Source organism: Ascaphus truei, chromosome 7, assembly GCF_040206685.1.
Source record: "Ascaphus truei isolate aAscTru1 chromosome 7, aAscTru1.hap1, whole genome shotgun sequence".
In the NCBI taxonomy this organism is placed as follows: Eukaryota; Metazoa; Chordata; class Amphibia; order Anura; family Ascaphidae; genus Ascaphus; species Ascaphus truei.
The window spans coordinates 100557247-100584543 of record NC_134489.1 but is presented as its reverse complement, the minus strand read 5'-3'; the positions used below and the strand labels follow the sequence as shown (position 1 = coordinate 100584543).

General features: G+C 47.5%; 1 protein-coding gene across 1 annotated transcript in view; it reads left to right on the top strand.

Moving 5' to 3' along the window:
- SLC11A1 (solute carrier family 11 member 1) overlaps positions 1-26680 on the top strand; it is a 35144-nt gene extending 8464 nt beyond the window's left edge. Inside the window, exons 4-16 of the mRNA XM_075609677.1 lie at positions 682-804; positions 3151-3270; positions 3667-3773; positions 5820-5890; positions 7237-7304; positions 9031-9186; positions 10350-10508; positions 11116-11202; positions 15555-15674; positions 17073-17222; positions 17337-17410; positions 23708-23861; positions 24341-26680. Of these exons, the coding sequence (XP_075465792.1) occupies positions 682-804; positions 3151-3270; positions 3667-3773; positions 5820-5890; positions 7237-7304; positions 9031-9186; positions 10350-10508; positions 11116-11202; positions 15555-15674; positions 17073-17222; positions 17337-17410; positions 23708-23861; positions 24341-24466 (1515 nt within the window). The 3' untranslated portion in view covers positions 24467-26680. The remainder of the gene's footprint in view (positions 1-681; positions 805-3150; positions 3271-3666; positions 3774-5819; positions 5891-7236; positions 7305-9030; positions 9187-10349; positions 10509-11115; positions 11203-15554; positions 15675-17072; positions 17223-17336; positions 17411-23707; positions 23862-24340) is intronic.
- Positions 26681-27297: the final 617 nt, after the last annotated feature.

Below are 27297 nucleotides of genomic sequence, written 5' to 3'. Positions count from 1 at the left end.
CACAGCCTGCTGTCCCCTTCTACCGACTACAGTCTGCTGTCCCCTTCTACTCCATGCCACAGTCTGCTGTCCCCTTCTACTCCATGCGACAGTCTGCTGTCCCCTTCTACTCCATGCCACAGCCTGCTGTCCCCTTCTACCGACTACCACAGCCTGCTATCCCCTTCTACTCCATGCCACAGTCTGCTGTCCCCGTCTACTCCATGCCACAGCCTGCTGTCCCCTTCTACCGACTACCAGTCTGCTGTCCCCTTCTACTCCATGCCACAGTCTGCTGTCCCCTTCTACTCCATGCGACAGTCTGCTGTCCCCTTCTACTCCATGCCACAGCCTGCTGTCCCCTTCTACAGACTACCACAGCCTGCTATCCCCTTCTACTCCATGCCACAGTCTTCTGTCCCCTTCTACTCCATGCAACACTCTTCTGCCCCCTTCTACCCACTACCACAGTCTGCGGCCCCTTTCTTTTCTTACTGTCTTCTGCCTCCTTCCACCTCTATGATACCAGATATGCCCCCTATGACAATCTGCTGCCCCTTCCACCCCTGACAGTCAGCCGTCCCTTTCCAACTGTATGATATCAACTATGCGCCTGCTGCCCCCTGCCACATATTATTCTGCATTGTCTATTTGATCTGGGAGATACTATGTAACATATCACACTCTCTTCTCTCCCTAAAGCCTGGCTTCAGCTTTCGGAAGCTCTGGGCATTCACAGGGCCGGGGTTCTTGATGAGCATTGCATACCTGGATCCTGGAAACATTGAATCGGACCTGCAGTGTGGGTCAATCGCTGGATTCAAGGTGAAGGAGATAAATAAATGCAAAGAAAATGTTGGTCGACCCCACTGCTTAAAGAAAGACGTGGTTCCGGAGGTTTAGAGGGAAAAGGCAAGAGAGACAGACTGGGCCACCGTTAGAGGGGGAGGTGGGGTCAGTGGGGTTATTCTTGAGAATAGGTGGGACAATAGCATGCTTAAAAAGAGATGGAAAAGAGCAAAGAGCTGAGTTAAAGATATCAGTGCGGATAGGAACCCCCGATAGAGGTGTAAGGAGATGGGAGGGAACGGGATATCATTATACAGTGCAATATGTTTTTGGAAGGCGTGTGGATTCCCCCCCAGGTCCATGCATTGCAAGTCCTTTCCTTCCGACAGCAAATGGGATGAAATTTAATTTTACACCTATTATGTGATATCCTTTTTATGTCATTTCTATACCACTCTTATCTATCAAGATTAGGTTACAAGCTTCATGGACACACAGTTATATTCAGGGACACACAATAATACTCATTTACACACAGTTATACTCATTTACACACAGCAATACTCATTTATACACAGTTATACTCATTTACACACAGTTATACTCAGAGACACACTGTAATACTCATTTACACACAGTAATACTCATTTACACACAGTCATACTCATGGACACAGTCATACTCATGGACACACAGTCATACTCATGGACACACAGTCATACTCATGGACACACAGTCATACTCATGGACACACAGTCATACTCATGGACACACAGTCATACTCATTGACACACAGTCATACTCATGGACACACAGTCATACTCATTGACACACAGTCATACTCATGGACACACAGTCATACTCATGGTCACACAGTCATACTCATGGACACACAGTCATACTCGTGGACACACACTCATACTCGTGGACACACACTCATACTCGTGGACACACAGTCATACTCGTGGACACAGTCATACTCGTGGACACAGTCATACTCATGGACACAGTCATACTCGTGGACACAGTCATACTCGTGGACACAGTCATACTCGTGGACACAGTCATACTCGTGGACACAGTCATACTCGTGGACACAGTCATACTCTTGAACACACAGTAATACTCATTTACACACAGTAATGCTCATTTACACACAGTCATACTCATGGACACAGTCATACTCATGGACACACACTCATACTCATGGACACACAGTCATACTCATGGACACACAGTCATACTCATGGACACACAGTCATACTCATGGACACACAGTCATACTCATTTACACACAGTCATACTCATGGACACACAGTCATACTCATGGACACACAGTCATACTCATGGTCACACAGTCATACTCATGGTCACACACTTATACTCGTGGACACGCTCATACTCGTGGACACACAGTCATACTCATGGACACAGTCATACTCGTGGACACACAGTCATACTCGTGGACACACAGTCATACTCGCGGACACACAGTCATACTCATGGACACAGTCATACTCGTGGACACACAGTCATACTCGTGGACACACAGTCATACTCGTGGACACAGTCATACTCGTGGACACAGTCATACTCGTGGACACAGTGATACTCGTGGACACAGTGATACTCGTGGACACAGTCATACTCGTGGACACAGTCATACTCATGGACACAGTCATACTCTTGAACACAGTCATACTCTTGAACACAGTCATACTCTTGGACACACAGTCATACTCATTTACACACAGTCATACTCATGGACTCACAGTCATACTCATATAGACACACAGTCATACTCATGGACACACAGTCATACTCATGGACTCACAGTCATACTCATGGACACACAGTCATACTCATTTACACACAGTCATACTCATGGACACACAGTCATACTCATTTACACACAGTCATACTCATTTACACACAGTCATACTAATTTACACACAGTCATACTCATGGACACACAGTCATACTCATTTACACACAGTCATACTCATTTACACACAGTCATACTCATTTACACACAGTCATACTCATTTACACACAGTCATACTCATTTACACACAGTCATACTCATTTACACACAGTCATACTAATTTACACACAGTCATACTAATTTACACACAGTCATACTCATGGACACACAGTCATACTCATTTACACACACTCATACTCATTTACACACAGTCATACTCATTTACACACAGTCATACTAATTTACACACAGTCATACTCATGGACTCACAGTCGTACTCATATAGACACGCAGTATACTCGTGTATCCTGTGTGTTCCTGCGCACACTGGCAGTGCTATGTGGGGATAAATATAAATAATGATGTATTGTCTGAGCCTGTGTGCTTCTTATTGTCAGCTCCTGTGGGTTCTCCTCGGTGCCACCGTGCTGGGGCTAGTGTGTCAGAGGCTGGCGGTGCGGTTGGGAGTGGTCACAGGGAAGGACCTGGCTGAGGTCTGCCATGCCTACTACCCCAAGGTAATGGTGGAAACGTGTGCATGGTCCTTTTATTCTTCCAGACTCCTCTAAAGCTGTCTGTCCATACAGATTTCCACTGAATGGTTAGTACCTGTGTGTCAGAGCATCAAACAGGTGCTGTACTCTCTGCCACAGCCTGTCTGCTCCTTTTAGACAACTCCCTTGGTATTATTCGGATCCTCTTTGAGATGACAGTTCATGTGACCCGTAGTCAGCCACCTGACTTGCTTCTGTCAGTGACCGCTCTGTGTCGCTCAGTCTGTTACCTTACTTGTTCATCCCTATTCCCGTTAGTCCCTACTGTATGTCACTCAGTCTGTCCTGTTAGCTGCTCCCCCCAGTGAAGCTCGTTGTCTGTCCCCCTGTCTGCTCTGTGTCACTCTCCCTGTATCCCAGGTCCCCCGTGTGATTCTCTGGCTTCTGGTGGAGATAGCCATCATCGGCTCAGATATGCAGGAGGTCATTGGCACGGCCATCGCATTCAGCCTCCTGTCTGCTGGACGGTAAGACATCTCTCCCCTTGCCACGCAATGCTTCACCCACATGTCTGTGGGCACATCCCTTAACTTCAATGGTGTATATACAGTATAATGATATGTTATATATGCGTCCTTATCACTGTTCTCGAAGGAGAGACCTGTGAGGTTTCAAACGTTGCTCCCCTTAAAGGCATCACCACCTACAACAAATCTACATATCGGATGCAGCAATAACAGAAAGAGGTCATTGCAGGGGTTGGGTTACCAGCAGGGACAGACAAACATTGTGGTTAAAGCATTGGTCGATAAATTTGTAGATTTCCCTGAGCAGGGCTGTTGATCGGGGGCTGGGCAGCTTCCTCCATCCTGACTGGCTGCTGCTGGGTAATGCAGCCAATCATGGGGAGGTGTCAGGAGCCTGGGGTCACGGAAAGGAGGAAACAGCATGGAGCAATGAGAGAGGTGTGTGTGTGTGTCTCGAGCGAGTTGCACCTTTCACCATTGTGTGCAGAGGCCCCCTAGCAACCCTAAGGCTGATTCCCCGCTGGCGCTGAGCGCGCTCATGCTTGGAGAGCGCTCCAAGCATGAGCCCGGGTATCCTGCATTTACGCACGCGCGCGCGCGGGGGGGGGGGGGGCATTGCGGGTAGTTGAGCGCGCGGGAAAGTATAATTTTTTTTGTTCATCTAAGCACCAAGCGCGGGTGAGCGTGTGTGCCCGCGCGCGCATAGCGTGAGCGGGGACTTACATATATCTATATATGTAAGTAACCGCCGCAAACGCCACTCTAGCGGGGATGCAGGCTAATGCTACAACAGCTCCATTTGTTTTGTGTGATGTTTTTGTAAGATGTCTACATTGCCTAAATGGTATATTATAGGAAGCCCAACTCCTGCAGTGCCTTCTTGCCAATATAGATATTCTCTCTCCCCCTCCCCCTGGTAGGTAGCAAAGTTCAAGCACTGAGTGATCTTTTAATGACTGGGGCTTAAACAAAATGTAAATAAATAATTCTGTCTGGGGTTAGACTTCAGGTAGTGCATTAAGCCTCTTAATTCGGGTAGTGCATTAAGCCTCTTGATTCGGGTAGTGCATTAAGCCTCTTGATTCTGGAGTTGAGGACGTTTTCCTCCCAGTAACACACCTAATCAAGTAACCAAATTCACTAGGACTACAGGGGTGAATGCAGCGGGCATCGAGTTCTGGCAGACTGTCTGTTTCCGACATCATGAGTTTCCGTATTGAAATAAAACGACAGCCAAGGCGAATTTCCAGCATTGCACAATTCCTATCTGCCGTACAGTGTAAATACATTACAAATCCTCACCGGGGAATAGTAGCTGTGACAGCACAAAGACAGGGAAACACTGGAGCATGAGTCATAGAATGACGAGGGCAAGAATAGATGGCTGTGTCTTCCTACAGCAGTGTTTTTTAACCTTTTTTTGGTTAAGCAACCCAATAATTATATTGTGACATTTTGATCAGGCCTAACCCTCTCTAATAGTGCGTCTGAGATCAGATACATTGTAAGGAACCCCAACCCTCTCTAATAGCACGTCTCAGATTAGATGCATTGTAAGGAACCCCAACCCTCTCTAATAGCATGTCTGAGATCAGATAAATTGTAAGGAACCCCAACCCTCTCTAATAGCGCGTCTGAGATCAGGTGCATTGTAAGGAGCCCCAACACTCTCTAATAGCGCGTCTGAGATCAGGTGCAGTGTAAGGAACCCCAACCCTCTCTAATAGCGCGTCTGAGATCAGGTGCATTGTAAGGAGCCCCAACCCTCTCTAATAGCGCGTCTGAGATCAGGTGCATTGTAAGGAACACCAACCCTCTCTAATAGCGTGTCTGAGATCAGATGCATTGTAAATTATTCTGTATTTGGTACAATTTTTAAGTGACCTGAAAATTGCAGGGAAGTTGAGGGAATGCAAGGCTTACTAGGAATCCCTGTTGAAAAACACTGTCCTAGACACCCAGTAAACTGAAAATTGATGAGGAAATTGTTTAGAGATTGCATTGTGTGTGTGTATATAATATTATACATGTTTTTCTGTCTGGCAGGATTCCACTGTGGGGAGGGGTCCTCATCACCATCATAGATACACTATTTTTTTTATTCCTTGATAAATATGGTAAGTTTTATGGGAACTGAATTCGGAAAGGTGGAATTCCTCATGTATTGCTTCAAATGAAAAGCAATGTAGCACTGGGCATGTTTAAACACACCGGTGCATATTGTACCAAGAGGATGGACCGTTTCCTGGTAAGGTCATAAGGTCGCCAGGGCATAGCACTTTCGTTTTAGGAATCTGTAAGTGATCGGGTTCAGCGGGTTGACCAACTGATCCACTGAGTCTGGGAACACCCAATTTCAAATGATTTGACAAAAATATTGATTTGTTTGGATTGATGCTTCAAATGTTCATTCCCATGTAAAATGAAACAGAGTGATTTATTTAACAAGTTAAATCAAGATAATGAATGCTTGATACACAATATATATACATACATATACACATAATGTATATCACTCTATATCCCCATTGTACCGTGGAATATGTTGGGGCTTTATAAATAATAAATTATGATGATAATAATAATATTTTAATAATAATAATGTATGTACGAAACATACTTAGACGTGTTTATTTGTTCTGAAAATCATCAATCACCCCACTTTAACCCTTTACAGCCATTAGTTTACTTTACCCTAAGTTGGACGGAACCTTTAAATGAAAATTATCAACAATAATAGTAAAGACTCGAGCAAGAGTGGGCAACCCAAGTCCGCCAGCAGGATATCCCTGCTTCAGCTGTCAAAGACTGAGCCACTGATTGAGTCACCTGTGCTGAAGCAGGGATATCCTGAAAACCTAACCTGTTGGTGGCCCTTGAGGATTTGAGCTGGTCACCCCTGGTTTAGAGTATAGTCACTGGATACCCCTAAAGAGACGCGTAACCTTCTTGCGAGTGAATACTTTCCAATTATAGCAGCTTTAAAATTCCCAACAGGAATTTCTTGGATCTACAATGTGATGTACTGTTGGGTTATCTGTAATATTACTGTATAGGTGCAATGAAAGGATTAATCACCTGTGTGATGCCAAAGGGTTAATATAACTAATGAAGACCCAACTCTTGGTTGCATGAAGAACCCTGTAGCCACAGCTGATATTAACTTAGAATTAGAGCAAGAATAGTCATATTTCATAGTACACTATTATGGTGATATTGCATTATGGTTCATTCTTAAGTCTTTGATACACTTTATCCTCTTAGTGTGATATCCCCTGATGGTAACCCAACTTCCTCTGTGTTGTGCACATGACACATAGCTTGAATGCTAACCAAACTCCTGGAGTGCCTCTTGCCTGAGCAGGGGGTATTATAACCTCGCGAAGAACTTGCATTAGCCGCTTCTCGTGACCTGCGGTTCTGTCTGCAGCCTGGTGACTCTACCTTTAACTATTCCTTTCAGGTCTCAGGAAGCTGGAAGCATTCTTCGCCCTCCTCATCACTATAATGGCAGTGACGTTTGGCTATGAGGTAATGGTGACAGCAACTAGTCCTGTTACAAAGGATAGAGGAACAAAGTTCATCAATAGTGCTCAAATGACCATAGAGGAAACAGTTTTCATAACATCCATATAGGATTTCTTGATTGAAGATAGAGTGAAGCAGGCATATAACAATAAAGTGAGTATATGGTATATAGGTGAGCGTAATGTATTGGACATATATATATTGAAGTCCAAGGGGTGCTGTGAATGGAGAACGATTAGCTCCACCACACCACACCTAATAGGGACAATGTCACACACGCTTGCAACCACCTAATGTATACCTTCCAGTATAAATAAAGGGTAAAACTCACATGAACAAAGCCTGTATTCTTCTTGTCTTGAGGCGTGCATCCGAAATGGCTGTAGATCAGTGAGGATTCCGCACGAGGCAGTGTATCAGAGCACAGCCATGTAATGATCAGGATGACAGCTTTGAAGTAAAAAGTTTTTCTTTATTTGGACACCATGCTGCAGACAGAAATGGAGGGTAGCTCTTACGCGAAACGCGAAACAGGTCAGGTTTTCAGGGTATCCCTGCTTCAGCACAGGTGGCTCAATCAGTGGCTGTCTTTCCAGTCCTCATGGCAACCACACATCCCCTTCCTTTTCTGAAACAGGCTCTGGCACACCCCTTTTTGAGCCCCGCCCTCTCTCTAGCAGTGCACCAATTGTATCTAGTAACTGCCTGGTCACATGATCATCCACACAGAACTTTGCATCTTTGGTCCTCTTCTGCTGCACTGACAGCCATTTAGTGAACCCCCCGAGCTGAATCTTCGCCGATCGATCACAGGAGAACAGATCGATCAGCAACTTAACTAATTACTTATCATCGTGTGGATTGTACTGATGCACATATTAAAGGGGGAGGGGGGAGAGGGAGAAACGGCAGCTTGGACTAATGCTTTAAACACAGGATTTCTGCTTCTCTATTTAGACACTGGGGGTCAGCCCAGCATCCTACGTCCTGTCTCTAAGCATCGCTTAACGGGTCAGAATTACCAGAATGCTTAAATGGGGGTTAAAGATCAAGACACCCAAACTGCCCCATGTTTGTTGGCAGCTGTAACAGTCCCAGACTATTGAGCATTGGTTCCATAACTTGTTTTTTTTAGCCTGACAATCCTCCTTGCTTCAAGTATACATGACTCCCCCCCCCCTTTTATACCAGCTCCCCTCATTTCAGAGTTACCTATTCCAGCTTTTTGGTTCATTTTCATGCTGCAAATCTTTGAACGATTAGATTATTATGTGACTTTGCTTCATACCCTTAAAAATCACATAAAACCCTGTTATCCCCCTCTGCAGCCAAAGAGGCCAGCAATGCATTGCCACCCTGGCCCCTCTGGCAGCAAAAGGGTTAAATAGTTGATATTTAAACCATGAGAGGAGAAAACAACACTTGTCCGGGAGCTTGTCCGGGAGCCACACTGAGCCCGAGAACTTGTCCGGGAGGCACCCTAAGTCCGGGAGGCACCCTGAGCCCGGGAGGCACCCTGAGCCCGGGAGCCACCCTGAGCCCGGGAGGCACCCTGAGCCCGGGAGCCACCCTGAGCCCGGGAGCCACCCTGAGCCCGGGAGGCACCCTGAGCCCGGGAGGCACCCTGAGCCCGGGAGGCACCCTGAGCCCGGGAGGCACCCTGAGCCCGGGAGGCACCCTGAGCCTGGGAGCACAGTATCCTTGAGCTGCTCTTTCTCTTGTGTCGTAGTATGTGGTGGTGCAACCTGACCAGCGGGAGGTGCTAAAGGGCATGTTCTACCCGTACTGTTCTGGCTGTGGGTCCGCCGAGCTCCTCCAGGCCGTCGGGATCATTGGAGCCATCATCATGCCGCACAATATTTACCTTCACTCCTCTCTTGTCAAGGTAATTATAAGGGTAACCCCCTTTGTAAGCGGGGTGCCATCTTCCGCTGAATGATAACACAGAGACTTTAAAAAAAAAAGTTTTTTATTTATATATTTTTTATGTTTTACCTTCTCCGGTGGCGGCATCTCCCCCCCCTGCATGCTCCTGTCAAAACGGCTCAGCGATGTCCAATGGCGTTGCGTTGCCATGACAACGGGACGTCACATGAGACATCATGTTGTCATTGCAATGGGGCGCCACAGGGCGTCCCGTTGTCATGGCAGCACGATGCGGCATGCCGCCACAACACTATTTTACGTCGCGGAACCATTTTGACAGGAGCATGCAGGGGGGAGATTTTTTTTTTTTTTTTTTTGTGGTGGTACCGTGTCCGCCGGAGGGGGAAATCTGAGAACTCTCCCAGCTTTCCCAGACCCGGTGGGGCAGCGGCAACAGCACACAGCACTTACCCGGCATCTGGCAGCTCTTCTCCCTGTCTCTGCTTCCTGCTTCTGCTTCCGTCTTGCGAGAGCAAGCTCCCTTAAAGAGACAGTGTGTCTGTGTGTGTGTATTTGACTGTGTGAGACTGTGTGTGTGTGTGTCAGTGTGCAGTGTGCTGTGTGTGTGCAGTGTGCTGTGAGTGTGTGCTGAGTGTGTGCAGTGTGCTGTGAGTGTGTGCAGTGTGCTGTGAGTGTATGCAGTGTGCTGTGAGTGTATGCAGTGTGTGCAGTGTGCTGTGAGTGTGTGCAGTGTGCTGTGAGTGTGTGCAGTGTGCTGTGAGTGTGTGCAGTGTGCTGTGAATGTATGCAGTGTGCAGTGAGTGTGTGCAGTGTGTGTGCAAAATTTGGGGTCCACGCTGAAACCGCGTTATAAGCGGATCCACGTTATAGCGGATCGCACTATAACGGGGTTGAGCTGCACATGGTATATACATGTACATACATGTATACAGTACATGTGGAGAAGAAACCAGGAAAGGCTCTGAAGTTCTGAACACACATCTGTGAAGAATGCTTTTGTTGATTCCATTAAGTTTTCATGGCCTGGGATGCATCTACTCCTTACTTAGCAAACCATTTGAAGTAATCATTAACAAGGCCTTCATGTTCTCCAGGTCGGCCATCTTGACTCCAAGAGCAGTCTGCTTAGTGTAATAGTAATGGTATCCTCTACCTCCTCAGTCTCGCGTTGTCGACCGCTCAAAGAAGGAGGAGGTGAGCGAAGCCAACAAGTACTTCCTGATAGAGTCGAGCATCGCGCTCTTCATCTCCTTCCTCATTAACCTATTTGTCATGGCTGTGTTTGCAGAGGCCTTCTACAACAAGACCAACCAGGACGCAGTGAGTAGAATGTTTGGGCCTATACAGTCTGCTGGAATGTTGCCATCAGGGTGGATAGAGTTAGGAGATCCCTAGAGTGTTGCAGCTCAAAGTTCGGATTACATTACAAGGGGGTTACACGGTGGAGATGCTGTCTTGTGTTTGTTGGGTGTCATAGGAAATCGGAGCCTGCTAACAAGCGACGCCTCATGATGGACGTCTGTGTATTGGGCATCTAGCTGTTTGTTTCTATCCTCCCCCACTGCTCGCGTCCCCCCCCCCTTACCTAGTCTGAAGCGTCAAATGACGCCGCCGGGTCATGTGACGTCACGTGACCCCATGGCATCATTTGCTGACGCGTCGCCCAAGCCGACTGAGTCACGGTAAGGGAAGTTACAGAGGCCTTGAGCGGCCCCCCGGCATTTAATTTACATGCCTTTGGGAAGAGCGTGGGGCCTCTGCAACCGCCGTGTTCCCCCCCCCCCAGTTTGCGCACCCCTGGGGTAGATGATTAGCTTGTGCATATAAGCAGAGTATGATTTTTTGGGATAGATTTGCACTGTGTGTGTAAGGGGTGTCACTGTGCAGTCAGTTTCAGGGGTTTATTGTCTGGTTTCGTGTATTTCAGCACGACGTTTGTCTGAACAGCAGCAGCCCCCACGCTGGGGTGTTTCCTGCTGACAATGAGACCTTATCTGTCGACATCTACAAAGGGGTACGTGAACCTTCTCTGACTCCTGAAAACACGTACATACATCGTACAAGTATTTTATATACATGTATATACACACACTACAAGGAACATATACTAACACATACATATCAAATACCGAATTCGCATACTAACATACAGTATATACCATTATAATACATGTATTCATGAAAACCCGGAAACTACCCTAGTACTGCGTTCTAAACAGGGACGCGCCAGTCAAAAAAAATAACGTGTTATACGCATAATAAAGCATGTTAAAACATCGAGCATCAAATAAGAAAAGGCAAGTGTCATTTACATGCTAGGTGGGGAGGGCCGTGTGTTTCATAGACAAAAAACAGGTGAAAATATATTAGCCCATTGAAGAGGATTAAATGCTACACTGCGGGTAGGGGTATATCCGGTTACCGTGGGTATCGTCCACCAATAGTAACAGGGAGAAAAGAATGACATTGTAACTGCTGAGTCCAAAGTGAATACAGAACTAATGTACACAATGGAAACAGGAAAGCAAGGAAACCAAAATAACACAACAAAATAACACTACAGTACTTCAATGCGGTTCAGGAGTAACTTATTACTTGTTGTCAAAAAGGACAAAACATGTTCATAGCAGAAGACTGCGTTGGGCGTTACTTTAGTGTGTGTGTATTCCATTATACATACAGTATACTATACATACAGAATACATATATGAATACATACTCATACATTGTAGATACTATATATATATATATATATATATATATATATATATATATATATATATATATCTTATACTATATTAGTGAAAGCACTGTATGTTTGCCTGCTGGATGTCCGGTGTCCCTAGCGGCAATCTCATTGGTCCCTTGGGCCGCCCGCCCCCGCACACCTCTCATTGGCCTCACACACTCACACCACCCCCTTGGCCCGCCCCTGAGGCGGAGTGACGGGCCAAAGGTCCACAAAAAAACCACACACACACACACACACACACACACACACACACACACACACACACACACACACACACACACACACACACACACACACACACACACACACACACACACACACACACACATTCCCACCCCCCCCCAAGCTCACACACACCTCACCCCCCCCCCCAAGCTTACCCCCCCCCCAAGCTCACACCCCGGCGCCGCTACAGTCAGCGGGGGAGCGGAGCGAGCGCCCGGGACACACGCGGGGGAGCGGCCACAACACGCTGCCTCCCGCCTCACATCCACGTGGGAGCGGCCGGATGGGTGAGGCAGCATACCCACGGGCCTCGCCGCACGCTCCTCGGCACCGGCTCACCTCTCCCACCCCCCTCACAGCAAAGACCAGCCTACCCGGCGCCGCCTGCAACGCTCCTCGGCACCGCCGCCTCACCTCGAGCCGGAGGGCAGCGGGGGGGCTCCCGCCCTGCAGGAGGCCTCACCTCGAGCCGGAGGGCAGCGGGGGGGCTCCCGCCCTGCAGGAGGCTTCACCTCGAGCCGGTGGGCAGCGGGGGGGCTCCCGCCCTGCAGGAGGCCTCACCTCGAGCCGGAGGCAGCGGGGGGGGGGGGGCTCCCGCCCTGCAGGAAGCCTCACCTCGAGCCGGGGGGCTGCGGGGGGGGGCTCCCGCCCTGCAGGAGGCCTCACCTCGAGCCGGAGGCCAGCGGGGGGGCTCCCGCCCTGCAGGAGGCCTCACCTCGAGCCGGAGGGCAGCGGGGGTGCTCCCGCCCTGCAGGAGGCCTCACCTCGAGCCGGAGGCAGCGGGGGGGCTCCCGCCCTGCAGGAGGCCTCACCTCGAGGAACATGCTGCCGACTGCAAGGTAAGCAGCTCTCCCCCCACACACCCCCATTCCTTCATTGCCAGCCTCAACCCTCCATACACACACACACTATATATATATATATATATATATATATATATATATATATATATATACATACACATACACATACACAGAGACACACACACACACAGAGACCACACACACACACACATGTAGGCGCACACACATGTAGGCACACACACACGTCCACAGACACACACATGTAGACACACACACACATGTAGACAGACACACACACACGTAGACAGACACACACGCACACACACACACACACCTATACAGACACACGTATACACACACACACACGTAGACACACAGGCACACGTAGACACACAGACACACGTAGACACAAAGAAACACGTAGACACACAGACACACGTAGACACACAGACACACACCTATACACACAGACACACACCTATACACACACACACACACACACCTATACACACACACACACCTATACACACAGACACACACGTATACACACAGACACACACGTATACACACAGACACACACGTATACACACAGACACACACGTATACACACAGACACACACGTATACACACAGACACACACGTATACACACAGACACACACGTATACACACAGACACACACGTATACACACAGACACACACGTTTACACACACACACACACACGTACACACACGTATACACACACACACACACACGTAGACACACACACACACGTACAAACACACACGTACAAACACACACGTAGACACACGTGTACACACACACACGTAGACACACACACACACGTAGACACACACACACACGTATACGCACACACACACGTATACGCACACACACGTAGACACACACACACACGTAGACACACATACACACGTATACGCACACACACGTATACACACACACACGTAGACACACACGTAGACACACACACACGTATACACACGCACGTAGACACACACACATGTACACGTAGACACACACACACATGTACACGTAGACACGTACACACACACACATGTACACGTATACTCACACACATGTACACGTACACACACACACACACACACATGTATACATACACATAATGTATACACACACACATGTATATACACACACACACACACACATACACACGTGTATACACACACAAACATGTATACACACAAATGTACACACACACATGTATACACACACATGTATACACACACACACACACATACTATGTATACACACAAACATGTATACACACGTGTATACACACGTGTATACACATGTGTATATACACACGTGTATACACACACATGGAGACATACACACACGCACATGTACACATACTGTATACACACACACATGTATACACACACACACACGTGTATACACACACATGTATACACACACGTATACACACACACAAATGTATACACACACAAATGTACACACACACAAATGTACACACACACACATGTACACACACACACATGTACACACACACACACACACATACTATGTATACACACAAACATGTATAGACACACACAAACATGTATACACACATGTGTATACACATGTGTATACACACATGTGTATACACACACGTACACATGTATACACACACACACACAATATATACATACACACAATGTCTACACACACATGTGTATACACGTCTATACACACATGTGTATACACACGTATACACACACACACGTACACACACACACACACGTACACATGTATACACACACACACACACATACAATGTATACACACAAACATGTATACACACACACAAACATGTATACACACACACGTGTATACACACACACGTGTGTATACACACACACGTATACACACACACACTATCCCCAGCAAAACCACATCAGCACACCGCTATCCCATGCCCCCCCAGCACACTGGCATTCTCGGCTCCCCGCCATTCCCAGCCCCCATCAACACCATCAGCACCCACACATCGGCACCTTTGCACCTCCCCCATCGGCACACCCACATCCGCACCCCCACATCCGCACCCCCACATCAGCACCAAACCCTCCAAAATCAGCACACCGATACAATCACCATCAGTACAGCCACAGCAGCACTACCACCGCACATGGGCCGCGTTGACCACTCCTCACCCAAATGCCACACCCACACCACAAACATCCCGGGCAACGCCGGGGCTCTCAGCTAGTATATATATATATATTAAAACACACAAATACAGACTTAACAAGTACACACGCACACAGTATTCTTATACATAACATACACATACTAGCACGCACATAAACAGAACATATATACGAATTCATACATTTGCAGGAACTTTCAGGTGTAAGACTGGGGCAAAAAAAACGGCACTAGCTTTCTCCGAGGATAATCCTATTACTGTCACTGGGATCAGTGCTGTTTGGTAAATGGGGCGCAGTACTTTGCCCCCAGTTAAGCACAGGTTTTATTGCTGGTAATTACAGAGCAATACAAAGGCAGATATTACACTGATTCGCCCTCTCTCCCTGCGCAGGGCGTTATACTCGGCTGCTTCTTTGGACCCGCTGCTCTCTATATCTGGGCTGTGGGGATCCTGGCTGCTGGACAGAGTTCCACAATGACCGGGACCTATGCCGGTCAGTTTGTGATGGAGGTAAATAAAGAGTGAGGCCTTCTTCTTAGATTGTGCTTGAGAAACACAGAGCTGTGACATTGTAAGCTCCTCTGCACAGAGACCTGTCTGTTTGTATTATAAATTCCAGTCCTCAAGAACCCCCAACAGGTATTAGGGTTATCCCTGCTGCAGCAGGGATACCCTGAAAACCTGGCCTGTTGAGGGTTCCTGAGGGCTGGACTTGGGAACCCCTCCTGTATTCTATCTAATGCCTACATGTAGAGGTGGGCGGAAATCAAACCCGCTAATATTCAGGAGAATTTTTGTTGATATCCGCAAAGGCGACAAATATTCTAATGTGTGCCACATGCTAATGTGGATATGCAAAGTATATTCAAATGGGTTAGATTAGCATATCTCCCAAGTGTCTCAGGTGGCTCTCAACGTGGTGTATAAAAGGTGGGTTTTAGGGGTCTCTCTCTCTCTCTCTCGTTCTCTCTCTCTCTCTCGTTCTCTCTCGTTCTCTCTCTCTCTCTCTCTCTCTCTCTCTCTCGTTCTCTCTCTCTGTCTCTCGTTTTCTCTCTCTCTCTCTCTAATAGAATTGCATACATTTCTAAAGGCTTTTTGTTTGTGAAGTTTGGTTGAATTGAAGTACTTCTAATCAATCCATGAATATTTGCACTTGTGATTTAAATGCCGTTTGTGCGCGGATTTAAATATTGGTGAATAGTTCGCCCTTCTCTACCTACATGCGATTCTGTAAAGAGCAACTTTCATGGTGGGGATATGTAAATATACCCAGTGTTGGGATGCGTGCAGTTTGTGGTATATATGCGCCACCTTGTGGTCAAAGCTTATTTTAGAGACACTTGCAGACATTGGCTTGCAGCACTGAATCAGTCATGCTTTTCAAGCAGCAAAACCTTGTATGTTGTTATATATGTATATATATATATATATATATGTGTGTGTATATATATATATATATATATATATATATATATATATATATATATATATAGCAAATGGAAATATTACTGTATGCTCATTTGCATGTCTTAGACAGGTCTGCAACCCTGCCTTTCGCCATTATCACCTAGCACACAGTGCTTCCACTGTATCCCTTAGTGCACAAGTAATATTTTTATATGATATATATGTATATATATATATATATATATATATATATATATATATATATATATATATATATATATAACGGAAATAGCCGTGTTAGTCCAGTTGCGATAGTGCAGAATAAATGAGTTCTTCAGTATTCGGTGATACCTTTTTTATTTGGACTAACAATTTATGTCATAGGACAAGCTTTCGAGAGTTCTCCTCTCTTCCTCAGGTCAGCGATACTGATTAACAAAGGAATATGGCTAAAACAGGGGTTGGTCCACTGCTTCTCACCTTGCTGGTCCCTCTTTCCAGGGCTTCCTGAATTTGAAGTGGTCACGGTTCTACCGTGTGCTCTTCACCAGATCCTGCGCCATTATCCCCACTGTGTTTGTGGCTGCATTTAAGGATGTGGAGCACTTGACAGGGATGAACGACCTTCTGAACGTCCTACAGAGCATCTTGGTAAAGGGCCTGGGGAAATGTCCTATCAATTGATAGGAGATGGTTTGGGTGGGGTGATTAGGTATCGCACATGATGCTTAATCACTGCTCTGTCAATGTGTCCTTCCCTTACAGCTGCCCTTCGCACTGCTCCCCATATTGACCTTCACCAGCATGCACCCACTGATGAAAGACTTCACCAATGGCCTGTAAGTAGCATCAGAGAGTAACTCTCACAATGAGATGTAGCTGTGCCTCGTGCAGTGCGATAGGACGGGAAAGAGAGAACTGTGCTTTTGTACAGAGAGAGAGTTGCAAGAACATGGGTACATGTGTCTTGCACATTAATGAGGAGTAGCATTAAGAACGATAGCTGGGCATGCTACAGTGCAAGAAGAGTTGGGAGAGGGGGGGGGCATCTGGCCAGCGGTTGAAGGTTGGGCCTGGCCAGAGGTTTGGCCCAACTTCCATGTTGGGCTGCTGGGGGCCTCTGTTTGCTACGGGTCCTCACGCCAATCCCCCTGCTTGTTAACCAGTGTCCCGGTCGTTGCTGGAAATTGGGCTCACTCAGAAGTCAAGGGGCCCAACTTCCCCATCCACCACGTGGCCCCAGCTTCCCACCCACGCGGGGCCGGAGGCCTCGCCCCTGTCTCACATTGCCCACAAGGCGAGGGTGGGGGGGCGGGGGAGATGGAGTGAAAGATGGGGATTATGTGAGAGGAGGGGGAAATTGGGTGTGGGATTGAGTTAGAGGGGGGAGCGTGAGAGCGTTAGAGAGGAGGGAGAGTGAGATAGCAGGAAGGATAGAGTGAGATAGAAGGGGGAAGAATGAGAGAGACAGAGAGAGAAGGGAGGATAGTTAGAGGAGGAGGGGAAGTTAGAGAGGAGAGGGGGAATTCGAGAGGAGGGATTTAGAGAGGAGAGGGGGCATTAGAAAGGGGGGGAGTTAGAGAGGAGGGGGATTAGAAAGGGGGGCCGTTAGAGAGGAGAGGGGGGGGGGGAGTGAGAGAGTGGAGCCCTTTAAAGATTTTTTTGTGGGAGGGCTCACCAATATGGCTGCCACTGGCAAGAAGAGAAATAGCTGTGCATGTTACAGTGAGAGATAGCTGTGCATGTTACAGTGAGAGATAGCCGTGCATGTTACAGTGAGAGATAGCCGTGCATGTTACAGTGAGAGATAGCCGTGCATGTTACAGTGAGAGATAGCCGTGCATGTTACAGTGAGAGATAGCCGTGCGTGTTACAGTGAGAGATAGCCGTGCGTGTTACAGTGAGAGATAGCCGTGCGTGTTACAGTGAGAGATAGCCGTGCGTGTTACAGTGAGAGATAGCTGTGCGTGTTACAGTGAGAGATAGCTGTGTGTTTACAGTGAGAGATAGCTATGCGTGTTACAGTGAGAGATAGCTGTGCGTGTTACTGTGAGAGATAGCTTAGCGTGTTACTGTGAGAGATAGCTGTGCTTGTTACAGTGAGATAGCTTTGCGTGTTATAGTGAGAGATAGCTGGGCGTGTTACAGTGAGAGATAGCTGTGCGTGTTACAGTGAGAGATAGCTGTGCGTGTTACAGTGAGATAGCTTTGCGTGTTACAGTGAGAGATAGCTGTGCTTGTTTCAGTGAGATAGCTTTGCGTGTTACAGTGAGAGATAGCTGTGCTTGTTACAGTGAGATAGCTGTGCGTGTTACAGTGAGAGATAGCTGTGCATGTTACAGTGAGAGATAGCTTTGCATGTTATAGTGAGAGATAGCTGTGCGTGTTACAGTGAGAGATAGCTGTGCGTGTTACAGTGAGAGATAGCTGTGCGTGTTACAGTGAGAGATAGCTGTGCGTGTTACAGTGAGAGCTGTGCGTTTTACAGTGAGAGATAGCTGTGCGTGTTACAGTGAGAGATAGCTGTGCGTGTTACAGTGAGAGATAGCTTTGCGTGTTACAGTGAGAGATAGCTTTGCGTGTTACAGTGAGAGATAGCTGTGCTTGTTACAGTGAGATAGCTTTGCGTGTTACAGTGAGAGATAGCTGTGCTTGTTACAGTGAGATAGCTGTGCGTGTTACAGTGAGAGATAGCTGTGCGTGTTACAGTGAGAGATAGCTTTGCGTGTTACTGTGAGAGATAGCTTTGCGTGTTACAGTGAGAGATAGCTGTGCGTGTTACAGTGAGAGATAGCTGTGCGTGTTACAGTGAGAGCTGTGCGTGTTACAGTGAGAGATAGCTGTGCGTGTTACAGTGAGAGATAGCTTAGCGTGTTATAGTGAGAGATAGCTGTGCGTGTTACAGTGAGAGATAGCTGTGCTTGTTACAGTGAGATAGCTGTGCGTGTTACAGTGAGAGATAGCTGTGCGTGTTACTGTGAGAGATAGCTTTGCGTGTTACTGTGAGAGATAGCTGTGCGTGTTACAGTGAGAGATAGCTGTGCGTGTTACAGTGAGAGATAGCTGTGCGTGTTACAGTGAGATAGCTTTGCGTGTTATAGTGAGAGATAGCTGTGCGTGTTACAGTGAGAGATAGCTGTGCGTGTTACAGTGAGAGATAGCTGTGCGTGTTACTGTGAGAGATAGCTTTGCGTGTTACTGTGAGAGATAGCTGTGCGTGTTACAGTGAGAGATAGCTGTGCGTGTTACAGTGAGAGATAGCTGTGCTTGTTACAGTGAGATAGCTTTGCGTGTTACAGTGAGAGATAGCTGTGCGTGTTACAGTGAGAGATAGCTGTGCGTGTTACAGTGAGAGATAGCTGTGCGTGTTACAGTGAGAGATAGCTGTGCGTGTTACAGTGAGAGATACCTGTGCTTGTTACAGTGAGATAGCTGTGCGTGTTACAGTGAGAGATACCTGTGCTTGTTACAGTGAGATAGCTGTGCTTGTTACAGTGAGAGATAGCTGTGCATGTTACAGTAAGAGATAGCTTTGCATGTTATAGTGAGAGATAGCTGTGCGTGTTACAGTGAGAGATAGCTGTGCGTGTTACAGTAAGAGATAGCTGTGCGTGTTACAGTGAGAGATAGCTGTGCGTGTTACAGTGAGAGATAGCTGTGCGTGTTACAGTGAGAGATAGCTGTGCGTGTTACAGTGAGAGATAGCTGTGCGTGTTACAGTGAGAGATAGCTTTGCGTGTTACAGTGAGAGATAGCTGTGCTTGTTACAGTGAGATAGCTGTGCGTGTTACTGTGAGAGATAGCTGTGCATGTTACAGTGAGAGATAGCTGTGCGTGTTACAGTGAGAGATAGCTGTGCGTGTTACAGTGAGAGATAGCTGTGCGTGTTACAGTGAGAGATAGCTGTGCGTGTTACTGTGAGAGATAGCTTTGCGTGTTACTGTGAGAGATAGCTGTGCTTGTTACAGTGAGATAGCTTTGCGTGTTACAGTGAGAGATAGCTGTGCGTGTTACAGTGAGAGATAGCTGTGCGTGTTACAGTGAGAGATAGCTGTGCGTGTTACAGTGAGAGATAGCTGTGCGTGTTACAGTGAGAGATAGCTGTGCGTGTTACAGTGAGAGATAGCTGTGCGTGTTACAGTGAGAGATAGCTTTGCGTGTTACAGTGAGAGATAGCTGTGCGAGAGATAGCTGTGCGTGTTACAGTGAGAGATAGCTTTGCGTGTTACAGTGAGAGATAGCTGTGCGAGAGATAGCTGTGCGTGTTACAGTGAGAGATAGCTGTGCGTGTTACAGTGAGAGATAGCTGTGCGTGTTACAGTGAGAGATAGCTGTGCATGGTACAGTGAGAGATAGCTGTGCATGGTAAAGTGAGAGATAGCTGTGCGTGTTACAGTGAGAGATAGCTGTGCGTGTTACAGTGAGAGATAGCTGTGCGTGTTACAGTGAGAGATAGCTGTGCGTGTTACAGTGAGAGATAGCTGTGCGTGGTACAGTGAGAGAAAGCTTTGCATGTTACAGTGAGAGATAGCTGTGCATGGTACAGTGAGAGATAGCTGTGCGTGTTACAGTGAGAGATAGCCGTGCATGGTACAGTGAGAGATAGCCGTGCATGTTACAGTGAGAGATAGCCGTGCATGTTACAGTGAGAGATAGCTGTGCGTGGTACAGTGAGAGATAGCTGTGCATGGTACAGTGAGAGATAGCTGTGCATGGTACAGTGAGAGATCGCTGTGCATGTTACAGTGAGAGATAGCTTTGCATGTTACAGTGAGAGATAGCTGTGCGTGTTACAGTGAGAGATAGCTGTGCATGTTACAGTGAGAGATAGCTGTGCGTGTTACAGTGAGAGTTAGCTGTGCGTGTTACAGTGAGAGATAGCTGTGCGTGTTACAGTGAGAGATAGCTGTGCGTGGTACAGTGAGAGATAGCTGTGCGTGTTACAGTGAGAGATAGCTGTGCGTGTTACAGTGAGAGATAGCTGTGCGTGTTACAGTGAGAGATAGCTGTGCGTGTTACAGTGAGAGATAGCTTTGCGTGAGTGAGAGATAGCTGTGCATGTTACTGTGAGAGATAGCTGTGCATGTTACAGTGAGAGATAGCTGTGCGTGTTACAGTGAGAGATAGCTGTGCGTGTTACAGTGAGAGATAGCTGTGCGTGTTACAGTGAGAGATAGCTGTGCGTGTTACTGTGAGAGATAGCTTTGCGTGTTACTGTGAGAGATAGCTGTGCTTGTTACAGTGAGATAGCTTTGCGTGTTACAGTGAGAGATAGCTGTGCGTGTTACAGTGAGAGATAGCTGTGCGTGTTACAGTGTGAGATAGCTGTGCGTGTTACAGTGAGAGATAGCTGTGCGTGTTACAGTGAGAGATAGCTGTGCGTGTTACAGTGAGAGATAGCTGTGCGTGTTACAGTGAGAGATAGCTTTGCGTGTTACAGTGAGAGATAGCTGTGCGAGAGATAGCTGTGCGTGTTACAGTGAGAGATAGCTTTGCGTGTTACAGTGAGAGATAGCTGTGCGAGAGATAGCTGTGCGTGTTACAGTGAGAGATAGCTGTGCGTGTTACAGTGAGAGATAGCTGTGCGTGTTACAGTGAGAGATAGCTGTGCATGGTACAGTGAGAGATAGCTGTGCATGGTACAGTGAGAGATAGCTGTGCGTGTTACAGTGAGAGATAGCTGTGCGTGTTACAGTGAGAGATAGCTGTGCGTGTTACAGTGAGAGATAGCTGTGCGTGTTACAGTGAGAGATAGCTGTGCGTGGTACAGTGAGAGAAAGCTTTGCATGTTACAGTGAGAGATAGCTGTGCATGGTACAGTGAGAGATAGCTGTGCGTGTTACAGTGAGAGATAGCTGTGCATGGTACAGTGAGAGATAGCTGTGCATGTTACAGTGAGAGATAGCTGTGCGTGGTACAGTGAGAGATAGCTGTGCGTGTTACAGTGAGATATAGCTGTGCGTGTTACAGTGAGAGATAGCTGTGCGTGTTACAGTGAGAGATAGCTGTGCGTGTTACAGTGAGAGATAGCTGTGCGTGGTACAGTGAGAGATAGCTGTGCGTGTTACAGTGAGAGTTAGCTGTGCGTGTTACAGTGAGAGATAGCTGTGCGTGTTACAGTGAGAGATAGCTGTGCGTGGTACAGTGAGAGATAGCTGTGCGTGTTACAGTGAGAGATAGCTGTGCGTGTTACAGTGAGAGATAGCTGTGCGTGTTACAGTGAGAGATAGCTGTGCGTGTTACAGTGAGAGATAGCTGTGCGTGTTACAGTGAGAGATAGCTGTGCGTGTTACAGTGAGAGATAGCTGTGCGTGTTACAGTGAGAGATAGCTGTGCGTGGTACAGTGAGAGAAAGCTTTGCGTGTTACAGTGAGAGATAGCTGTGCGTGGTACAGTGAGAGATAGCTGTGCGTGGTACAGTGAGAGATAGCTGTGCGTGTTACAGTGAGAGATAGCTGTGCGTGTTACAGTGAGAGATAGCTGTGCGTGTTACAGTGAGAGATAGCTGTGCGTGGTACAGTGAGAGATAGCTGTGCGTGGTACAGTGAGAGATAGCTGTGCGTGGTACAGTGAGAGATAGCTGTGCGTGGTACAGTGAGAGATAGCTGTGCGTGTTACAGTGAGAGATAGCTGTGCGTGTTACAGTGAGAGATAGCTGTGCGTGTTACAGTGAGAGATTGCTGTGCGTGTTACAGTGAGAGATAGCTGTGCGTGTTACAGTGAGAGATAGCTGTGCGTGTTACAGTGAGAGATAGCTGTGCGTGTTAGTGTGAGAGATAGCTGTGCGTGGTACAGTGAGAGATAGCTGTGCGTGTTACAGTGAGAGATAGCTGTGCGTGTTACAGTGAGAGATAGCTGTGCGTGTTACAGTGAGAGATAGCTGTGCGTGTTACAGTGAGAGATAGCTGTGCGTGTTACAGTGAGAGATAGCTGTGCGTGTTACAGTGAGAGATTGCTGTGCGTGGTACAGTGAGAGATAGCTGTGCGTGTTACAGTGAGAGATAGCTGTGCGTGTTACAGTGAGAGATTGCTGTGCGTGTTACAGTGAGAGATAGCTGTGCATGTTACAGAGGTATGAGCAGGGTGAGACATTGGTGTAATCAGAGAGTCCTCATACCGTCCGTTCTCGTCCTCAGCGTGGGTAAAGCGGTCACTATCCTCCTCATAGTCCTGATCATCACCATTAACCTGTACTTTGTGGTTGTGTACATCCCAACGCTGGACAGCATCGCCCTCTATGCGGTCATCGGTGTCGTACTCGTCCTGTACGCCTTGTTCACAGTGTACCTGGTAAGACACGGAGCACTCGGGGGGCAGGGGGGGTTATGTCTCTAGTGACAGAACATCAGAAGTATGACATGACATAGTGATAGGTTCCCACAGAGGGACCAATGGCCCATCAATCCCGTCACTCCAACTGGTGGGGGATTTGGTGGCCCTATGATGAAACCAATAGTCATTACATCCTACTCCTCATAGGGTGACATACTTACTCAGAGACAGAAAGGACCTGCTGCCCAGCCACTGTCTCCTCATCACCACTGAATGACACAATAACACTGAGGCAAGTTACATCAATAGCCACAGTGAGTTTATTCTCTTACAGGACAGGGTGGCAGAGACAGACTTAGGGAAACCATTCAGGGAACACCTGGAATACGCTGCGGTGAATATGCAGAAAGCACGGCTCTGTCCCTTTGTCCCGGTGGGGTATGTCTGTCTCAGCTGTGACAAATCCAAGCCTGTCTCATTGCTCTGTCCCTTTGCAGATTTGGACGTGCTGCCTGGCACATGGAGCAACATTTGTGTCCCGCGGGAGGCACAACCAGTTCTTATATGGACTCCCCGAGGAATCGCAAGACCTCATCCACAACCACACGGAGGCCGTGCAGTAACTGCCCAGAGAACATGAGTTCTGTTGGTCACTGGACCTCAGAATAACATTGTAACTCCGTGAACAATTCTGCTCTCACCCACTTCAGACGCAACAAACCTAAAGGTTTTGGCAAAAGGTCTGTAGATAGGAACTTAATTCTAGGGTTTTTTCTCTGCTAACGGGAGCCAACTTTCCTGCTCCTGCACCCTAAGGGAGCAGCAACGTAGAAACAGATGTAACATTGCCTAATACTTCCAGCACTGCGGACCCACCTTGTGACAGCCACTAACACCGCAGCAGCGCAAATACTGCAGCAGCGCAAACACTGCAGCAGCGCAAACACCGCAGCAGCGCAAATACTGCAGCAGCGCAAATACTACAGCAGCGCAAATACTGCAGCAGCGCAAACACTGCAGCAGCCGCATACACTGCAGCAGCGCAAACACTGCAGCAGCGCAAACACTGCAGCAGCGCAAACACTGCAGCAGCCGCATACACTGCAGCAGCGCAAACACTGCAGCAGCGCAAACACTGCAGCAGCCGCATACACTGCAGCAGCGCAAACACTGCAGCAGCGCAAACACTGCAGCAGCCGCATACACTGCAGCAGCGCAAACACTGCAGCAGCGCAAACACTGCAGCAGCCGCATACACTGCAGCAGCCGCATACACTGCAGCAGCGCAAACACTGCAGCAGCGCAAACACTGCAGCAGCCGCATACACTGCAGCAGCGCAAACACTGCAGCAGCGCAAACACTGCAGCAGCCGCAAACACTGCAGCAGCCGCAAACACTGCAGCAGCGCAAACACGGCAGCAGCGCAAACACGGCAGCAGCGCAAACACGGCAGCAGCGCAAACACGGCAGCAGCGCAAACACGGCAGCAGCGCAAACACGGCAGCAGCGCAAACACGGCAGCAGCGCAAACACTGCAGCAGCGCAAACACTGCAGCAGCGCAAACACTGCAGCAGCGCAAACACTGCAGCAGCGCAAACACTGCAGCAGCGCAAACACTGCAGCAGCGCAAACACGGCAGCAGCAGATGGAGAGAGAAGGGGCGACAGGAAAAGACAGATATGCCAACTCCAAGAACCCAAATCAGTGAGATCTGGAGCTTCTCTACAAAAAATGCTATTAATAGAAAAGAGAAGATTTTATCAGCGAGATTCTATTGAAGTCTATGAAACACTGATGCTAAAAATCAGTGAAACTGATTGGAAATTAATGATTGTTGAAATGTTTTATAAAAAAAAGCTGACTAGATGCTGGAATATTCTGACAGGCGTTGAAAATGTTAACACACAAATATTTAGTTATCTCCAAATCATTCAGGTTCATCCCTAACGACTTTAATAAAAGAGGCCAAACTGTGACATCTCACTGTGACTTGAAACACTCGTAACAAACTTTTTATCAGATCCTGAACTGGAAAAGTAATTAACGGGTTTGAGAAGTAGAAATCCAGAGCGAGAGCCGATCAATAATTGAGCCAAAGGAGTTTTAATGCTATCGCCATTTAAAGTCTGTCCATACGGCCAGGCCCAGGGTGCAATTAGAGCAGCGACTTTCTGCTCTCTCTTTCATTACTAATTTGAGCCGCCTGCTTTGCACCACACTGTCTCTAACGTCCAATTCTGAACTTCGACTGTAGCAATCGAGTCCTGTTATCTGTAAGGAAATCCTTGCACCTGCTTGGGCAGAGTTAGAACTAATGTATTCCCAAACTGGGAGGAGAAGGAGCGGCTCAGTGAGTAAAGACACTGACTGGCACTGAGAGTTTGGAGCAGAGGACCCTGGTTCAATTCCCGGTGTCGGTTCTTTGTGACCTCGGGCAAGTCACTTTATCTCCCTGTGCCTCAGGCACCGAAAACATGGATTGTAAGCTCCACGGGGCAGGGACCTGTGCCTGCAAAATGTCTCTGTAAAGCGCTACGTAAAACTAGCAGCGCTATACAAAAGCAAGCCGCCACCACCAGGTATAATGCAAACCTGAGCAATGCAATGTCTTGCTTATGATAAAGGGAGACTCGCTGTGCTGTACCAATGAGGGATCGCAAAGACGCTGCGCTCAAACCCTCATCTCCGCTTTAAATAATGCATGTGACCGCGTGCAAAGCGTTTCTGTGTTCCTTGGACACCACAATTAGATTGCAAGTTCTTCAGGGCAGGGATTTATTGTGCCTGGATTCTACGTTGTCCAGCTCAGTGCTATATATAAAATAACAGACAGAGGTCCTATGCGTTTGTTTTCTCTTTATATTTACATGTAGATTCGTCCTGGTTTGCAATTACTTTTATTGGACCAACAAGTGAATTGAGTGACCACAGCTTTGGAAATCTCGCAAGTCTCTTGTTCACGTGCACAGTGCCACAGAGACATGAACACAGGGGCACTAAGCAGGTGAAATGTGTCGGGGTTAGTCCGTAAAGGGAGTCTGCTGCTTAAAGCAGCATGTCCGGACAATAATGTCTTTTATTTTTAATATGGGTATGAAGCAGGGGGTCTCTGGAGCTGAACCTTGGACCCTTTTATCAAATATATATGTGCATATCTTTATTTATGTAGCACCATCCATGTACATAGCGCTTCCCAGCAGTAATACACGTGACATAATAATATAACACATCATGGGAAGAAGCGCTTCAGACATAAAAGTAACATTAGGAAAAGGAGTCCCTTCCCCCAAGAGCTGACAATCTAAGTGGGAAGAACTTACAGAGACAGTAGGAGGGTGTTCTGGTAAATGTATCTGCAAGGGGCCAAGATCAGGGCATCTGAGATGTACAGCATCAGCCAGAGGAGCTACCCATACGCTTCGTTGAAGAGGTGTGTTTTAAGAAAGGTTCTA